Source organism: Salvia hispanica, chromosome 1, assembly GCF_029641045.1.
Source record: "Salvia hispanica isolate PSC_SH4W2 chromosome 1, Shi_PSC_v1, whole genome shotgun sequence".
Classification (NCBI taxonomy): domain Eukaryota; kingdom Viridiplantae; phylum Streptophyta; class Magnoliopsida; order Lamiales; family Lamiaceae; genus Salvia; species Salvia hispanica.
In genome coordinates, this window is record NC_142692.1 from 11631402 (window position 1) to 11648107 (window position 16706).

General features: G+C 42.4%; 2 protein-coding genes across 5 annotated transcripts; one reads left to right on the forward strand and one right to left on the reverse strand.

The window, feature by feature from the left end:
- Window positions 1-6662: 6662 nt before the first annotated feature.
- On the forward strand, window positions 6663-8831 carry LOC125218883 (putative indole-3-acetic acid-amido synthetase GH3.1). The gene is made up of 3 exons (XM_048120675.2): window positions 6663-6977; window positions 7066-7167; window positions 7243-8831. Exons 1-3 carry the CDS (start codon window positions 6697-6699, stop codon window positions 8582-8584), a joined length of 1725 nt encoding a protein of 574 aa, XP_047976632.2. The 5' UTR covers window positions 6663-6696; the 3' UTR covers window positions 8585-8831.
- Window positions 8832-14362: 5531 nt separating this feature from the next.
- Window positions 14363-16304, reverse strand: LOC125219101 (uncharacterized). Of its 4 annotated transcripts, none has more exons than XM_048120971.2 (2): window positions 16206-16304; window positions 14363-15722 (listed from the first exon to the last, which is right to left on the reverse strand). In XM_048120971.2, the coding sequence occupies exon 2, from the start codon at window positions 15704-15706 to the stop codon at window positions 14735-14737; it is 972 nt and encodes a 323-aa protein (XP_047976928.2). In that variant the 5' UTR covers window positions 15707-15722; window positions 16206-16304; the 3' UTR covers window positions 14363-14734. The 4 variants fall into 4 exon arrangements, with proteins under 4 accessions (XP_047976928.2, XP_047976929.2, XP_047976931.2 ...); XM_048120972.2 differs by having other exon boundaries at window positions 14363-15744; window positions 16206-16298; XM_048120974.2 differs by lacking the exon at window positions 16206-16304 and adding an exon at window positions 16050-16199.
- Between the last annotated feature and the right edge of the window lie 402 nt (window positions 16305-16706).

Here is a 16706-nt window from a genome sequence, read left to right on the forward strand (position 1 = left end):
AATCACTTTCTAGTTCATTCTATTTATTATTTGAGAAGTCCGCCCTTATGAACTTACTGTTTTCGTAGGATTATTGTCCCTACTCTGTAGGTGGCGATAATATTAGAAAATCAGCTTCACAAAATTTGGCAGTCCAACCGATGGAGACCATATATAAACATTTAGTTCATAATTATCGCTTAGATATTTTAGTTATGGTTTTTCATTAATTATCCTTTAGCCTTAAGGCAGATTAAGACTAATTAAATTCTGTTGGCATTTAATTGACTGGATAATTAAATCTTTCATTATCTTTAGTATCTTAGTTTAGGAATTATTATTCTAGAATTTAATTCTTATTCATGTCATACTATAAGATATATCTAAAATAAAGTACATTATTTATAATCTTAATTAGACATGAAAAATTAAATTCATATAATTTCCAAGTTCAAGATTAGGAAGATGATTAATTATATTATTTAATGTAATCTTACATATATCTTATCTTATTATAGATTCAAGATATATTATATATTTAGGAAACTATTAAATTATTCTTATCTATATCATCTAGGATATAAAATATTCATAGATATAGAAAATAATCCAAATATTCCTAAAATCTAGGGAAATCTTCCCAAAATATTTTATTTCATTAAATAATATTATTTTTAATGATATCTATTAATTAATAAATTAAATAATCATTAAAATAATCTTTCGTCGATATCTAGTGATTCGAGGTTCGCACGAATCAACACGACGAAGATTTGAAGACTCCCACCGGAGACGCTCGCCGGAGCGGCAAGTTCGCCGCCCGACCGCCGCCGGCAGGCCGCGCCCGAAGGCGCGCGCTTCCTCCTTCCCTCGCGGCGAGCGTATGCCGCGACTCCCTCCGTCTTGCCGAGCATCCCGCGGCCACTGACCGCCATGCTCCGGCGAGCTCCCACTCAACCGACGGCCTCGCGCGAACCAGCAGCTGCGGCGCTAGGCGCAGCTGCTCTCGGTCGTGCATCGCCGGTGACGGGCGACTAGGGTTAGGGATTCTAGGGTTAGGGTTTATCCGGTAGAGCTTCGGCACCTCGGTGGTTCTCGGACGAGCCACCGTGCCTCATCTCCTCTCCAGCGACGAAGTCGATTCCGGCCTGGGCATGCGGTCGAGACCGGCGGCGCGCACGAGCCCTTGCTCGTCAGCGCGTCGCCGCTTGATCGTATCCCTTCGGCTCCTTTTTCTGTCGCGTCGAGTTCAATCGGGGCCGGCTAGGGTTTGCACGGGTTTCGCCGGCGGCGCGCGCGAGCCCTTGCTCGCCGGCGCGTCGCCCGATGCCCGACTCCCTCGGCTCCCACTCAATTCGACAACCCTACTTCGATTGCACGTAGTGCGATTCGTCCCGGCGCAAGCGCCGACGAATCGCACATCTCGTACGTTCGAATAATTCAAGTTCTATGATTCGAATGTTCTTGAGTTCAACATGCATAAACATAAATAATAAAACAAGAACACGCTTCGTAATCAAATAAGACATGCATACATGAATTTCGCGAAATTTAAATCCAAATAATCAGAGCCAAAGACTGGCTCTGATACCAATTGATGGAGCTGGCAGCGGAAGCGGGTGCATAAAACAAATCACATAATTATCAGATCTATTTAGCAGATTATTTAGACAAAAGCTATTCGCGCAAATTTCACATGTATCATGCTCATAACTTGAATTAATCATGTTTTAGAATATAGAAACCTAAAACATGCTTTTCTACGGAGCAGGAAAAATACCTTGTTTAATTCTCCAAAGAATTGAAGATGGCTAGTGACTTCTCCACGTGATGCTTTGAGTACTAGACCACAAATCTTCTCTCTGGTTCCCGAACTGTACTCTAATATCAGTGTGGGCTGATCTTACTAGAATACTAGGACTTAAATAAAGAAGACAGAAGAAATCCTTTTGAAACAGGAGAGGAATTCGAAAATTCCTACAGCTTGTGAGAGCTGAAATTTTCGAAAATTTTAGCAAATAAAATTGTGTTATTTCTGTCTCCTTTATTCTCCTATTTATATTAAGTTCCTTTTGGGCCCAGACAGGGATCTATGGAAGGCTTTGGATATGGGCTCATCCAATTTACTTTTTACTAATTAAATTGAACCCACAATTTAATATAAGTTATAATTGGAATATTACGAGCAGCCACTACAGAAGTAATATTGAACTCTCCCCATCCAAATCCGAAATTACAAGTAATCCGGGTTTCCGTTTATCTTTCATTTCCCGCGCTTAAGATTAAAATGTCCATTAATTAATTAATGTCTGCTATTGACTTAATTAATTAACTTCTTATTAATTCCAAGAGTGGACTCAGCATGAAACACTTATTTATTATTCATAGAGTAATCAAACTCCAACTAGCTAGGTTCCGAATAATAAAACCTTGTTTCGCGCTCCTCTTGAGGACATTATCAAACGAGACTCACCTCGTGCACGATTCAATATAATAGCAATCCTAGCACCGCTAGATATCGATCACCACTGCCCAATATATCAGGATAATTGGGTTACGAAAAACCCGCACCATTTGATAAGTCAAAGCAGTGCATAATCAATACCGTATGCTCAATGCTAACCTACATTGATTAAGAAATAAATATTTATCAAGACCTCGCCTTTCAGTAGATAGCCCAAGGCAAGTCTTGCTGTTAGATCCGTTCAGTGCTATACCACACCAATGTCATCTTATTTCAGTAAGGCTTAGAAATATACGGACTGACATTGCAACCTTTCTCGATGGGTAGTCTAATTCCATCTAGGTTGTGAAATTCATATTTTTCTTTGTTTAGAACTGACCGTATTACCTTAAAGTGGACGACGCCCACAACCGGTCTACTAAAACAAAGACTTAGACTTTGTTAAGTTAACTTATACATTTAAACATGCATTAACATCCATTAAATGTAAAACATAACAACATTATGACAAAAATAATCTGTTTTATTCATTGGAAAATAAAATAAGAGTTTTACAGTATTCAATCACTCGAAACGTGATTTCTAGTATACAAACTCTAACAGCGACGACATTGGCGGACCGGTTCGAGTGCTTCACGCTTCGGAGTGATTGCACTGGCCGGATCGGGCTGTCTACTTTGCAGAAATGCACCTCTGCAATTAGGCAGCTTGCCTATGCCGGACCGGCTGATATGTTCGACGAATACCTACAGATGGGTGAGACGACTAGTCTAAATGTGCTCCGGCAGTTTTGTAAGGGTATTCGGGAAGTCTTTGGTCCGGAGTTCCTACGAAAGCCAACCCCTGATGAGTGCCAGAGACTGCTAGATATGCACGGTGCGGTGCACAATTTCCCAGGGATGATGGGCAGCATTGATTGCATGCAATGGGAGTGAAAAAACTGCCTGGTGGCGTGGAAAGGCCAGTTCACTACCGTTTTAAAGAAGAAACATCCGTCGACGATCCTCGAAGCCGTTGCTGACTACCGTTTGCGGATCTGGCATGCGTATTTCGGTGTTGCAGGTTCAAACAACGACATCAACGTTCTGCAGTCGTCGCCTATCTTCAATGATGAGTGCCGGGGAGAGGGTCCAGAGATCAGTTTTGTAGCAAATGGCACGCAGTATCGCAGGGGATACTATTTGGCAGATGGAATATACCCTCGTTGGCCCGTATTCGTCAAGACACTTCGCCAACCGGCTGGAGCGAAGAGACAATATTTTGCGCGAAAACAAGAGGCCGCTAGGAAAGATGTTGAGCTAGCTTTTGGTGTGCTCCAAGCGCGATGGGCCATTCTACGCTGCCCGGCACGAGTTTGGCACGAAGATGATGTCGCGAATATTATGGTAGCATGTATCATATTGCACAATATGATAATAGAAGATGAAGGATTTGCTGCAGAACGTTGGGCGCCGGAAGATGGCGCAAGTGCAAGTCACGGCGTTGCCTCCGCGCCGATACAGATGGGTGTACCACGTAGTAATGAATATCTGATCCAACGTTTCGCTGATATACGCAGGAGCACAGCACATGACCAACTCCAGGTCGATTTGATTGAAGAGGTCTGGGCACGTAGGGGAGGCGGCGTAGCATGAAGAACATGTGTGATTTTCCGTAGATCAAATTTTCGTTGTAATTTTCCCCTCACTTTAATCCGACGAAAATTTAGTTTTCAATTTTAATTTTATGGCACTAGCCGTTTTTCTCTAATTATTTTTAGTCCAATAATTTTAATTGTAATTGAATTAAAATATACAACAAATAAAATAAAGTGAAATTTGTCCACCAAAAAGTGTCCACTATTACTGCGGACACTTTTTTTTGTGGCTGTGGACAAATAAAAAGTGGTCATGGACAAAAAAAAAAGTTGTCCACCAAAAAGTGTCCACCTATAGTGGATGCTCTTTGAGCATCCGCAATGGTCGGCTAGCGCCCGGCTAGCCGATTCTTCGCGCTGGCCGATCGGCTAGCCGAACCATTGGAGGCGGCGAGCGGTATACCGGCGAGCCGATCGGCGTGGGCTGGCCGATTGGTGGGCGCTGGCCGATGCGCTAGCCGATCGGCTAGCCGCCATGGTGGCGGCCCGATCGGCCAGCGCCTATTTTTGTTTTGTTTTGTTTTTTTTTTTTAAAACCTATATAAACGCGATTTTCGTTTCATTTTCATTTGCACCACTTGTTTTAACGAGTTTTCTCTCTCTAGCTTTCTGTACAAGAGCATCATCGAGCGATGGATCACAACAACGAGTCCAGTCCAGCGACGAGTGGATCTCAGACTCCCACGGTACCTGTGGGATCTGGATGGGGGCAGATGGGCCCGGGGTTTAACATACCTTGGAATCAGATGATGGGGATGATGGCCGGTGCGCCGGGGGGGGTATGCCGGGGGGTATGCCGTAGGGGATGCCGGGCGGCGGGCAGTCAGCGCCCGGGTGGGGGGGGGATATGCCCCAGATGCAGCAGCAGATGATGGGGATGATGTGGCAGGGCGGGATGCGGGGGGGCGGAGGGGGGGGATGCAGCACGGTATGCATCCCGGGATGCAGGGGGGGGGGGGTGCAGGGGTCACCGGGAGGGGACACGGTATATCGGCCCTCGCTTGATTTTTTGACGGCTTCGTCTCACACGTCGACCCCAGTGGAGACGCAGTTCACTGGCGATGACCTTCTGTCATTGCATGATATGGGGATCGATCTCGGGGAAGATGATACTCCCGTTCCAGCGAGGCGGGCCGCGCCGAAGAAGAAGACGAGGGGGAAGGGGAAGGCCAAGGCGGTCGGCGAGTCATCGCAGCCCGCTGTTGACGACACCCCTGGCCGAAGGAAGTGGACGGAGGATGAGTACGCCGGGGTGGCCAGGGGGTGGTTGGAGGTGTGCGACGATCCGCTGGTTGCGAACAACCAGCGGATCGTCAACATGTGGGCGAAGATCAGAGCTGCCTATAGGAGGCACTGCCCGCACGGGAAGGAATTCAGCCCGGAGGAGGTCCGGAAGGGGTGGGAGCGCACCAGGCCCGCGGTGGGCCGTTTTTCGAATTTGTACGCCAACGCCCTCCGTCAGCTCAGTAGTGGACATAATGAGGACGACGCCCGGAGGATCGCCGTGAGTCAGTTCCCCTTGGCGGGGAAGTATAAGGAGTTCACCTACTGGGAGTGCTTCTTGTTGCTGAAGGACTCCGAGAAGTTCCGGGCGGGGTACGACGCTGGGTGGCCGAAGAAACAGCGACTGAACTATAGCGGCAGCAGCGGCGGATCCCACGACCTCCCCCCGGATGCTGAGGAGTTTCCATCCCCTCCTTCATTTACTGGTCGCCCCCGCCCGGTTGGACAGAAGCGGGCGCAGCGGGCTGCGAGGGGCGGATCCCCCCTATCGCCCCGCGAGGTCCAGTCCTCCGCCCTCCCACCCGCCCCACTCGAGTACACTCTCCATTCGCGTAACCATACGCGGGATCAGATGTACAAGGTCTTCCAAGAGTGGAAGACCGCCACTGACCCCACGGAGAAGATGTTTCTTCACGAGATGCTCGAGAGCATGCGGGTTGATTTGGAAATCGCGAGGGCACGGCTAACGGGTTCCGACGTGGGCTCAGATACCACGGGCGGCGGCGGCGACGGCGACGACGAGGACGACGGCGACGGCGATGAGGAGTAGAGAGTGGCGGGGCTCGTGTGTTGAAGCCCTTTTTTTTAAAAAAAAATCATGTACTTTTTTTAAAAAAATCTTTGTACTTTTTTTTAATGGAATGGATTAATTTTCCCGTATATGTGTCGTAAATTTAATTCCGTATTTTAATCGTAATTTTAATTCCGTAAATGTAGTATATTTTGAATTATTTTTATTGCGGCTGGCCTATGGCTGGCCTAAATCTGATGTAACAGGTGGATTTTTTAGTGTTGCTGACGTGGCAGGGGAGAGAATGGCTGGCCTATTGTTGGCCTAAACACCATTGCGGATGCTCTTACCCATTTAAAAATGGCACAAAATCTGGCATGAGGTGGGTCCGACCTGTTTCCTTTTTCTGGTGCACTGCTGGCCCGTTCTGTCTCCAGTGCACCCTGCAAGACTTGGTCGGATTGTCCCCTTCACCCACAACACTGACGTCACGTCGGTCCCACCTCCCAACTTGCACTGTATAAATAGAGATAGCCCCCCTTCTCACAATCTCACTACCTCTCTATCACAATCCTCTTTCTACAAACTTGGTAGCAGCATACAATGGCAAATGACCCAAACGCCAAGGCTCTTCAGTTTATTGAAGACATGACGCGAAATGTAGACGGCGTGCAAGAACACGTACTCGCCCAAATCCTCTCCCAAAATTCAGAAACTGAATATCTCAAGGCTTTCCATCTCGCCGGCGCCACCGATCGGCAGACCTTCAAATCCAAAATCCCCATGGTTACCTACCAAGACATCCAGCCGCTGATTCAGCGAATCGCTAATGGCGACCGCTCTCCGATTTTATCAGCTCGTCCCATCTCTGAATTCCTTACCAGGTTAGTACGTACTATAACATTCTCAACATTAAATCATTTTCATTTGAGTTATTCAATGAATCATTTTTATTTCGTTTAATTGCAACAGTTCTGGAACTTCCGCTGGTGAAAGAAAGCTGATGCCAACTATCAGTGAAGAATGGGATCGCCGCCGGATTCTATACAGTGTTCTGATGCCTGTTATGGACCAGTAAGTCTTTTTTCTTATTATTAAATTCTCTCTCTTTAATTTATTGTTTTGCTGAAAATGATTTGTATGGAGCAGATACGTGAAAGGGCTGGACAAAGGCAAAGGGCTCTACTTCTACTTCATAAAATCCGAGACAAAGACACCGGGCGGCCTACTAGCCCGACCCGTACTCACAAGCTACTACAAAAGCGACATCTTCAAGAACCGACCCTACGACCCTTTTACCGTCTACACCAGCCCTAATGAAGCCATCCTCTGCGAGGATTCCTCCCAAAGCATGTACGCCCAAATGCTCTGCGGCCTCTACCAACGCCAAACAGTCTTCCGGGTCGGGGCCGTCTTCGCCTCCGGCCTCACCCGCTCCATCCGCTTCCTCCAGCTCAACTGGAAGCAGCTGGCCCACGACATCCGAACCGGCTCTCTCAACCCTATATTCACCCACACCTCCCTCCGTGACTGCATGGCCCGTATCGTGCGCCCCGACCCGGAACTCGCCGATTTCATCACACGTGAGTGTGAAAAAGACAGCTGGGAGGGAATCATCAAAAGGATTTGGCCCAACACCAAATACCTCGATGTGATCGTCACCGGCGCGATGGCCCAGTACATCCCCACGCTGGATTACTACAGCGGCGGACTGCCCAAGGCATGCACCATGTACGCCTCGTCCGAGTGCTACTTCGGCCTCAATCTGAAGCCAATGTGCGATCCTTGGGAGGTCTCCTACACCATCATGCCAAACATGGCCTATTTCGAGTTTTTGCCCCACACCACCTCAGACGGTAGCAAGGGCGAGCTAGTGGATCTGGCCGCCGTTGAGGTTGGGAAGGAATACGAACTACTGGTGACGACCTACTCGGGGCTGTGCCGCTACCGGGTGGGCGACATCCTCCGGGTGACGGGTTTTTACAACTCGGCGCCGCAGTTCAGGTTCGTGCGGAGGAAGAACGTGCTGCTGAGCATCGAGTCCGACAAGACCGACGAGTCGGAGCTTCAGGCGGCGGTGGAGAAGGCCTCCAAGCTTCTGAGCACGAGCGTGGTGGAATACACGAGCTGCGCGGAGACGAAGGCGGTGCCAGGGCACTATGTGATATACTGGGAGCTGATGGGAGAGTCATTGCCGGGGGAAGGGGTGATGGAGCGGTGCTGCCTGGCGATGGAGGAGGAGTTCAACTCGGTGTACCGGCAGGGGAGGGCGGCGGATGGGTCGATTGGGCCGTTGGAGATTCGGTTGGTGAGGAGTGGCACATTTGAGGAGTTGATGGACTATGCTTTATCCAAGGGGGCTTCCATTAATCAGTATAAAGTGCCTAGATGCGTTACCTCTGCTCCCATCCTTGAGCTTCTCGACTCCAGGGTTGTTTCCATCCATTTCAGCCCCGCGCCGCCGCGCTGGAGCGCCGAGCGCCGTTTCTGATGACTTGTTCCAAATGATTGAGAATAAGAGCCACGAGTTCCATTTACTTCATGTGTGCTGCTTCACTTTAATTTTAAGCCGTTGTGTTTGTTTACTTGTACTTGAACATTGTTTAATCCTTTTATGGTCATCTAGATTCTAGAACACAGCCACGATCATCAATTGGCAGACAAAAAGAAAGACCAGATCCAGATATTTATTCGGTGATATAATTAGTAGTCAGGAATTTGATTTCTAATGGATACTACCTCCGTCTCCCAAATTTACTATTTCGGTTCGTCCCTAAAAATTTGACACACTTCACTTTTTACCATTTTTAGTAGTGGACTTTATATTCCACTAACTCATTCCTACTCACATTTTATTATAAAACTAATACTTTAAAAGTAAGACTCATATCCCACCAACCTTTTCAACTCACTTTCCTTTACATTTCTTAAACTCCGTGCCGGATCAAAGTGTGTCAAAATTTGGGGGACGGAGATAGTATGTTTTAGGTAGGCATTTGGTTATAACTGTCGTTGCAAACACTATAAAAACTTATCATTTAATAACACAAAAATACGAACATAATTACCTCATAAAAAATGTTATACTGTATGTTCTTCTTGAATGGAAACATCAAAATAGCCAATACGGAGTACTAGTATTTTGTTTTACTTTCTAAAAATAGATATTTCGGAAATGATAATCAATGCTATCTCTTCACTCTTTTTTTTGCATATATATGTTGTTGCGTAGTGGGGCTCCTGTCAGCGCACCCTATTTATACGTGCCAAATAAGGGCTGGGATCCCCTGCTGTAGAGGGGTGCACTGCGGGGGTGTTGTCCCTCACACTCCATTATTTTTTAATTTTTTAAAAATTTTATTTGATGAATAAAATATTGGAGTGTGAGGGATACACCCCCTATGTGCAACCCTCTACAGCAGAGGATCTCGTTCCGCCAATTAATGAATGTCAATTAAAGTTTAACTACTTCAATTAATAATTAATTATCCTCATGATGATTGCAAAACCCGGTGATAAAGGAGAGTTAAATGACGTGTACATAATCAACATGCACTTGCAGAATCTAGGGATGTCAATCCAATCCGAAACTGTGGGTCGATCTAAATAATCTGATAAAATCATAAGGTTAGGACTGTAAAATGACAATGCAATTATAGAATCTAGTTATTCGGGCCAACCCATCCGGATTGGCAGGTTACTCGGACTAGACTAGTCGAGTTGCATGTTAGCCCATCGGGTTGGACATTTAAAATAATTAAAATCTAGGTTTTGTAATTATATTATATATATACTGCTATGTATTAACGGCAGCATCCTAACGTCTCTCTGAAATTGAGCTCTCTATACCTCCATCTCAACCGACAACCACCGTTTACTGTCCATTGTAGTGTTCTACTGCTCCATTGTATAGCATCGCAGCTTCGGAAACCCATTGAGCGACCCCATGGTGGCAGAGATAGCTGGACGAAGAAGAAGGTGGCGACTGAACCCTAATTTCTTGTTTTTTTTTTTTTTTTTTTAAATTTCTACTCCAAATTCCTAAAATGGCCATATGCTTAGGACTAAAATGGACTTTACTCTTTAGTTTATTATGCATTAATTAGTATTCTAATGAGGTCAAAATTTAATTAATTAGGGTTGACCGTTAGTTTTGTGACGATGCCGTTCAAAAAGGACCCTTCCGGATTGTTTTTTTTGGGTCGGGATTCAAAAATAAAAAGTTAATTTTTGGACTGAATTCATAAAAGGTCATGTGTTTAAAACCAAAATGAACTTTGGCCTTATAAGAATTATATGATCCACTCTAACTTGTAATGTTACCAAAAATTAAAACATAAAAATAGATTAGAAATTACATAACAAATGATCAGGTAAAATGAAGGAAAGAAAATAAGAACAAGTACGATTCTCCAAGCATGCGGATCCGGAAAACCCGTTAAATTTAGAGATATAGTATTGAAAATTTCTAATCAGATAAAACTACAATCCGATTAGTCTAGAACCCGAGTAGGGGCCGACCTGGAACCTAGTGTATTGGACTTGGGTGCAACTATTGTCTATTATTCTGTCTTGTTTGACACTTAGTTCGACATTTCATTAATAAATATTGTAATATAAATAGCTATAAAAAAAATCAGTTTTCTATTTTATATTCAGTATACATATATGCAAGAGCATCCGCAACTCATGATATGTGACCCGTCTCGCTGGAATGAGATGGTGGAGGGACACGTTGCAAGCGTCCCCTCTCAGCGGGCATCGTGCGAAGGAGGGAGGGTCAGTGGGTTATCTTGCCACGCGTTTCCACGTGGCTGATGGTGGTCGGTCCGTGAAGCCCGCTTGCACCCCCTGCGAGTGAGTTTCATTTTTGTACATTAAAATTCATTTTTTTTAAATAATAAATTCAAAATTCAAAAGCGAATTCCATGTTTTATATTTTCAGTTTCATTTGTCTTTTCATTTTATTATATTTCTTTTTTCCTTTTTTGGGTTCTTTTTTAACGACATGTTTATATTTTTGTTATCACTTGGATTCAATTTGAATTATTATTATAATTGCAATTTAACGTAAATTTAATTCAATATTAATTCAAAATTTTAATTATAAATTAATTTGCATTTAAATATTTTCTTTTAATGAATCTCGTGTTCAATTTAAATTGAAAAAATAATTTAATTGGATTTCATAATAAGTTAATTAAAATAGAAAATAAATTATAAATAAATTCGTAAGACTCATAAATACTATAGTTAAAATAATACTAATAGATAAATGTAGAAAAAAAAAATTGAATTCTCTATAAGAAGTGAGAATATGTTAAAAACTACACAAGTTTGCAATTCTTATATTCTGATGAAAGCAAGTTTGTAAAAATAAAAACACAAAAGAAGAATTATGAAAGAAAGAAAGTTAGTTTGTGTATGTAATATTGGGATAATATAAATAGTACGTATAAAAAAAATAAAATAATAAAGAAAATGGGGAAAAAAGAAAATAAAGTAGAATTTGTTTTGTTTTTCAGAAAATATAAAGTAGAATACAACGCAAGACATGTGAAGAAACTACGAAAACAAAAACAAATTGATAAAAATGGAAATATGCTAACTAATAAAGTAGAATCCAAGCCAAGGAATGTGAGGAAAACAAATTAAGGAAAAGATAGTAGTAGAAAAATGCCATCCTAGCTTCACATGTTACTACCTCCATCCCCAAATATTGGCACACATTGATCCGAAACAGGTTTTAAGAAATGTAATAGAAAGTGAGTTGAAAAAGTTGGTGGGATGCATGTCCTACTTTTAAAGTATTAGTTTTATAATAAAATATGAGTAGAAATGAGTTAGTGGAATATGAAGTTTACTACCAAAAATGGTAAAAAGTGAAGTGTGTCAAACTTTCAGAGACGGACCAAAATGATAAATAGTGTCAAACTTTCAGGGATGGAGGTAGTAGATCTTAATACTTTACTCCCTCCGTCCCCGATTAAGAGTCACACTTTGATCGGACACGGATTTGAAGAAAGTGTTTGAATGTGTAAAATAAATGGAGTTAGGTAGTGGAATGTGAGACCTTTTTGACTTTTTGTGTGTAACAAATATAGTACTACCTCCGTCTACGAAAATTCGTCCCGGTTTGACCGGACACGAGTTTTAAGAAATGTAATGGAAAGTGACTTGAAAAAGTTAGTGGATTGTGGGTCCTATTTTTATATATTAGTTTTATAATAAAATGTGAGTAGGAATGAGTTAGTGGAATATGAGGTCTACTACCAAAAATGGTAAAAGTGAAATGAGATAAATTTTGGGGGACGGACGAAAATGGAAAAATGGGACAAATTTCGTGGACGGAGGTAGTAAGTAGGAAGTGTGACTCTTAATAGAGGATGAATCGAAATGAAAAAGTGTGACTCTTAATCAGAGACGGAGTGAGTATAATTTTTGTCCTCTTAGAAATTTGAAGCTCTTTGCTGTATAAATTCCCGGGTCTCCTCCCTCACCACATCTCTCTGCTCTCTCCCTCTCACTCAAGCATTGTGAGCAACTATGGACGTTGTAAAAGCGCTTCAGTGACTGAAAATGCCGACGGGGTGCAGCATTCAAATCCAACGTTCCGGTGGTAACCTACGAAGACATCCAGCTTTCATCCGATGGAGATCGCTCTTCAATCCTGTGCGCTCAACCTATCTCTGATTTCATCATCAGGCCGGTGCTACTCAATTTTGCTTTAATTTTCCCCTATATAAATTAATTAATTTCTTCTCATATTTTATTTTGCTTCAACAGTAGCGGAACTTCAGGTGCTGAGGGAAAACTCATTCCAGTAGTCAATAAACAAGAGCAGGATATCCGATCCCATGCTATACTCAAACAGTAAATAATCACACAAACATATACATATAGTAATTATTACTGTGGCATATTGATTGATTGCGTTTTTTGCTAAGAATTTTTATAACGGAACAGGCACGTGAAGGATCTGGACGAAGGCAAATCCCTCCGTTTCATGTTCATAAAGCCCGCTCTGCGATCACCTGGTATTTCAAAACAATGACTACAACAAGCCCGTCCGAAACCATCTGCTGCGAGGATATATTCCAGAGTATGTACAGACGCAGTCAGATGCTCTGTGGGCTTTATGAGCGGGAACAGGTTCTCCGGGTGGGGGGCCCTCTTCGCATCAGGCCTACTACGGGCCATCAGGTTTCTCCAGAGAGTGGACGATCAAGGGATAATCACTAGGATTTGGCCCAACACCAAATTTGTTGACACCGTAGCTACTAGTTCCATGTCACAATACATCCCAGCCATTGATTACTTAATCTCGATCCCTTCTGCAAGCCTTCCCAAGTATCCTACGGCTTATCTCCAGTTCTTGCCTCTTGAGATAGGCAAGGAATATGAGCTCGTTGTCACCAACTACCAACTACAACGGTTTTATACCGGTACAGAGTTGGCGACAAGTTCCGATTCCTCGCGCGGGCGTCCTTGTTGTCAACCATCTCTCTCCTAATCGACCTCAGCCTCTTCTCTCTCTTCCATTTCCCCATCGCTACCTCCTTAACTCAGCAATTCTTCCTCACCTCGTCGTCGCCGCACAATTTTGCTGCACAACCAATTTAGTATATCAGTATATGTCATTCATATCATCTTTTTTTAAGACCGATTTGAACATATACAGAGTTACCATAAACGGCTACACTTTTTTTAATGTAGTAAGATAATATTTACATTACAAAACGTATAATTCAATTTACATGTACAAAAATAATGTTTTTTTTAATTAGAAAAAAAGAGTCAATTATATGTGTAAATTTCTAAAGAGTAAATTACACAAGAGTTTTCCAACCGGTTTGAATTTGAACATTTTACCTAATAAACAAAATATCACCATTAAATGTTAATCTCGAGACAAAGACTCAATAACATTTTAGATACTTTTACACTATTTTCAGATTTTTTTTTTCCCACTATTTTTATGTTTATACTTAATTTTGTGTTTTTGGAAGATAACTTTCAAAATAAATTCATCTAAGGATGACATTCGATCAAATTGGTAATATTATCGCATCTTCGAGTAATTAATATCTAAATGTCTTTTTATAAGATGATTATTTTGCCTATTCAGATATTTATTTTTTCATTTTTTTATTTTTCCTATTCAGATAGTTAAGTGAAAACCATATCCAAATACTTAGATTACAGATATATAATTAACTGTAAAAGTGAAGATGAGAGATGTAGACATTTTTACATCCGCAACAAATGATAGGAACAAAATGAATACAGCTTTTAACATTTCCAATTTGGAAAAAACAAGGTTGAAAACATGATACAAATAATTTATGACTTCTCTTACATAAACTAAGTTTATTGTAGTCAACAAAATATCACCATTTAAGAACTAACAAAAACAATGATGATAAAGACTATTATCACATGTGTTGGATCGCCTGTATACACATTCTCCTCTTCCTACAACTAAAGCTACCAACACCCACTAACTTCAATCACAGATCCACAACTTGTTTCATCTTCGAGTAGTCGTCAAAATTGTGTCAAGTTGCTCCCAAATCGCCAACTATTTTTCCACTTCGAGTTATTGTCAAATTTGGGTCAAGTTGCTCCCAGATCTCGGAGCTTATTGTAAAGCATAGTTGCATACCTTCTCAAGATGCGTGGGCCAATCTTCACCGAGTATAGATGGATTCGACTCCATGGCTACCCGAAAATCTAGCATTCTTGCATTACTCGGCTGCATTTTCCTTACACCATTGGACTGTCGTGATCTTGCAACACCTATACATTGTGAAATCACGTTCTTCAGATACACATCTAGACCATTATTCAACAGGTTGGCACCGTCTAGTGTAATGCCAACTCCCTCCAATGCCAACTTCTTTTGCAAACGACGTCCTAGGGATCTTGTATCAGGCAATTCACCACTGGTTTGACAATATGGGTCAGAATGAGACACTTTGCGGGCACCGCCCAAGTTGACAGAAACACCAAATGGAGCAGTGATAGAACTCCATCTGTGAGAAACCGGGATCACAGCACACTGTTCAACCTCTTCCCCATCTTCAACTGAGGCAGCACCTGTCGGAGGCTTACCAGAGATAGTCTGCAACTCTGCTGCACCTTGCTGCTCTTGTATCCTTGAAACTGTTTCTTCGCATGTGAGACTAGGACTCTTGCCCAACGGGCCAAGAGGGCTAGGGCGATCACGAAACTTGCGATCCCTACTGAGCGGGGACCTACATTTGCGAGGAGAGTAAGGAAATGCATCTCCATAAACGGAATGAAGATGATTCCTCGAGTAACCATTGGAAACTTTAACACCAAGTGCCTCGACTTTTTGAGGCGGGGTTTTAGCCTGAGAAACATTCTGGATGATGGATCGGATGAGGCGATTATGAATAGGGAGATTCTCTCTCCCAATTGTCTCTATGCAGCTCTTATCAAACTCAGCCTTGCTCAGATTTGAACTCAGAAATCTCTTCAGCTGATCGAAGTAGGTCTCACCTCTTTGTTGGCCGATCTTTTCATAAATAAGCTCTTTCAGCTCTAGTGTGTTGATTCGAGTAAAATGATGGCTTGCCACCATTTTCATTCAACTCTGTTTGAATCTGCTCAACATACAAGATCCCACTATAATAAGATGTAAAACACTATATATCAATGCTCACAATCTAAATACTGAAAAGGCACACACAAATTGAAGTTCAGTTCCAATTTGAAAACCACCCCACCTCACCCCCAAATAAAAGATTCAATTTTTATTGCTACCATCAAATTGCATTCAACTTTCATAATCAAACGATTAACTCAGCAGACAGCAGATTATCAACTTCAGAGAAATCGATGACAAAATAAGGGGAAACAAGAAATCGGGAAACATCATAAATTGCATAATTAGATCAAACCCAATTGACATAAGTGCGAAAAAACAATACCCAGAAATCAAATGCGTTAATCAAGGCTACCGATACCCAATTTACGAGCAATTCGATCAAAATCACAGACCCCACTTCGCGATTCTACGACGACAAAAAATTGTAGATACTGAAAATCAAATTCGAGTGGAATAGAAGTATAAAGCGAGAATTGACCTGGTTTCGGAGAGTAGGAGTCGACGACTACGAACAGCGTGGTTTTTTTTTTTTTTTTTCCTTTTCCTTTCTTTTTTTGCTTTAGTTTTTGTTTTAATTTATGTATTGGAAGGGGTTTATTACTGTATCTTTCCCCAATTGTTGTTTGTGTGGTAAGTCCGAAATTAAAAAATTCAAATACAATTTTACAAATATTATCAAAATAGAGCCCATATTCATGGAAATTATCATAATAAAGCCCAAATTCTTGGATATTTCTCATGTGTTGTGTTTTCGATTTTAGTTTGTCAACGTAGTGACGTACTTTAGTTTCATGTCTGCGCAGCACTGCAGCTTGTTAGATTTACATTCTCATGGAGGCCAAGTTTTATGACAGCATAGTTTAATAGTATTATAATAAAAGTTGAGGGCGTAATTATTTGGGATTTGAGGTTAGAGTATCCGCAATGGTAAGGCGATCGTCCGCCCGATTGACCAATATCGGGCTCGTTCGCGATCGTC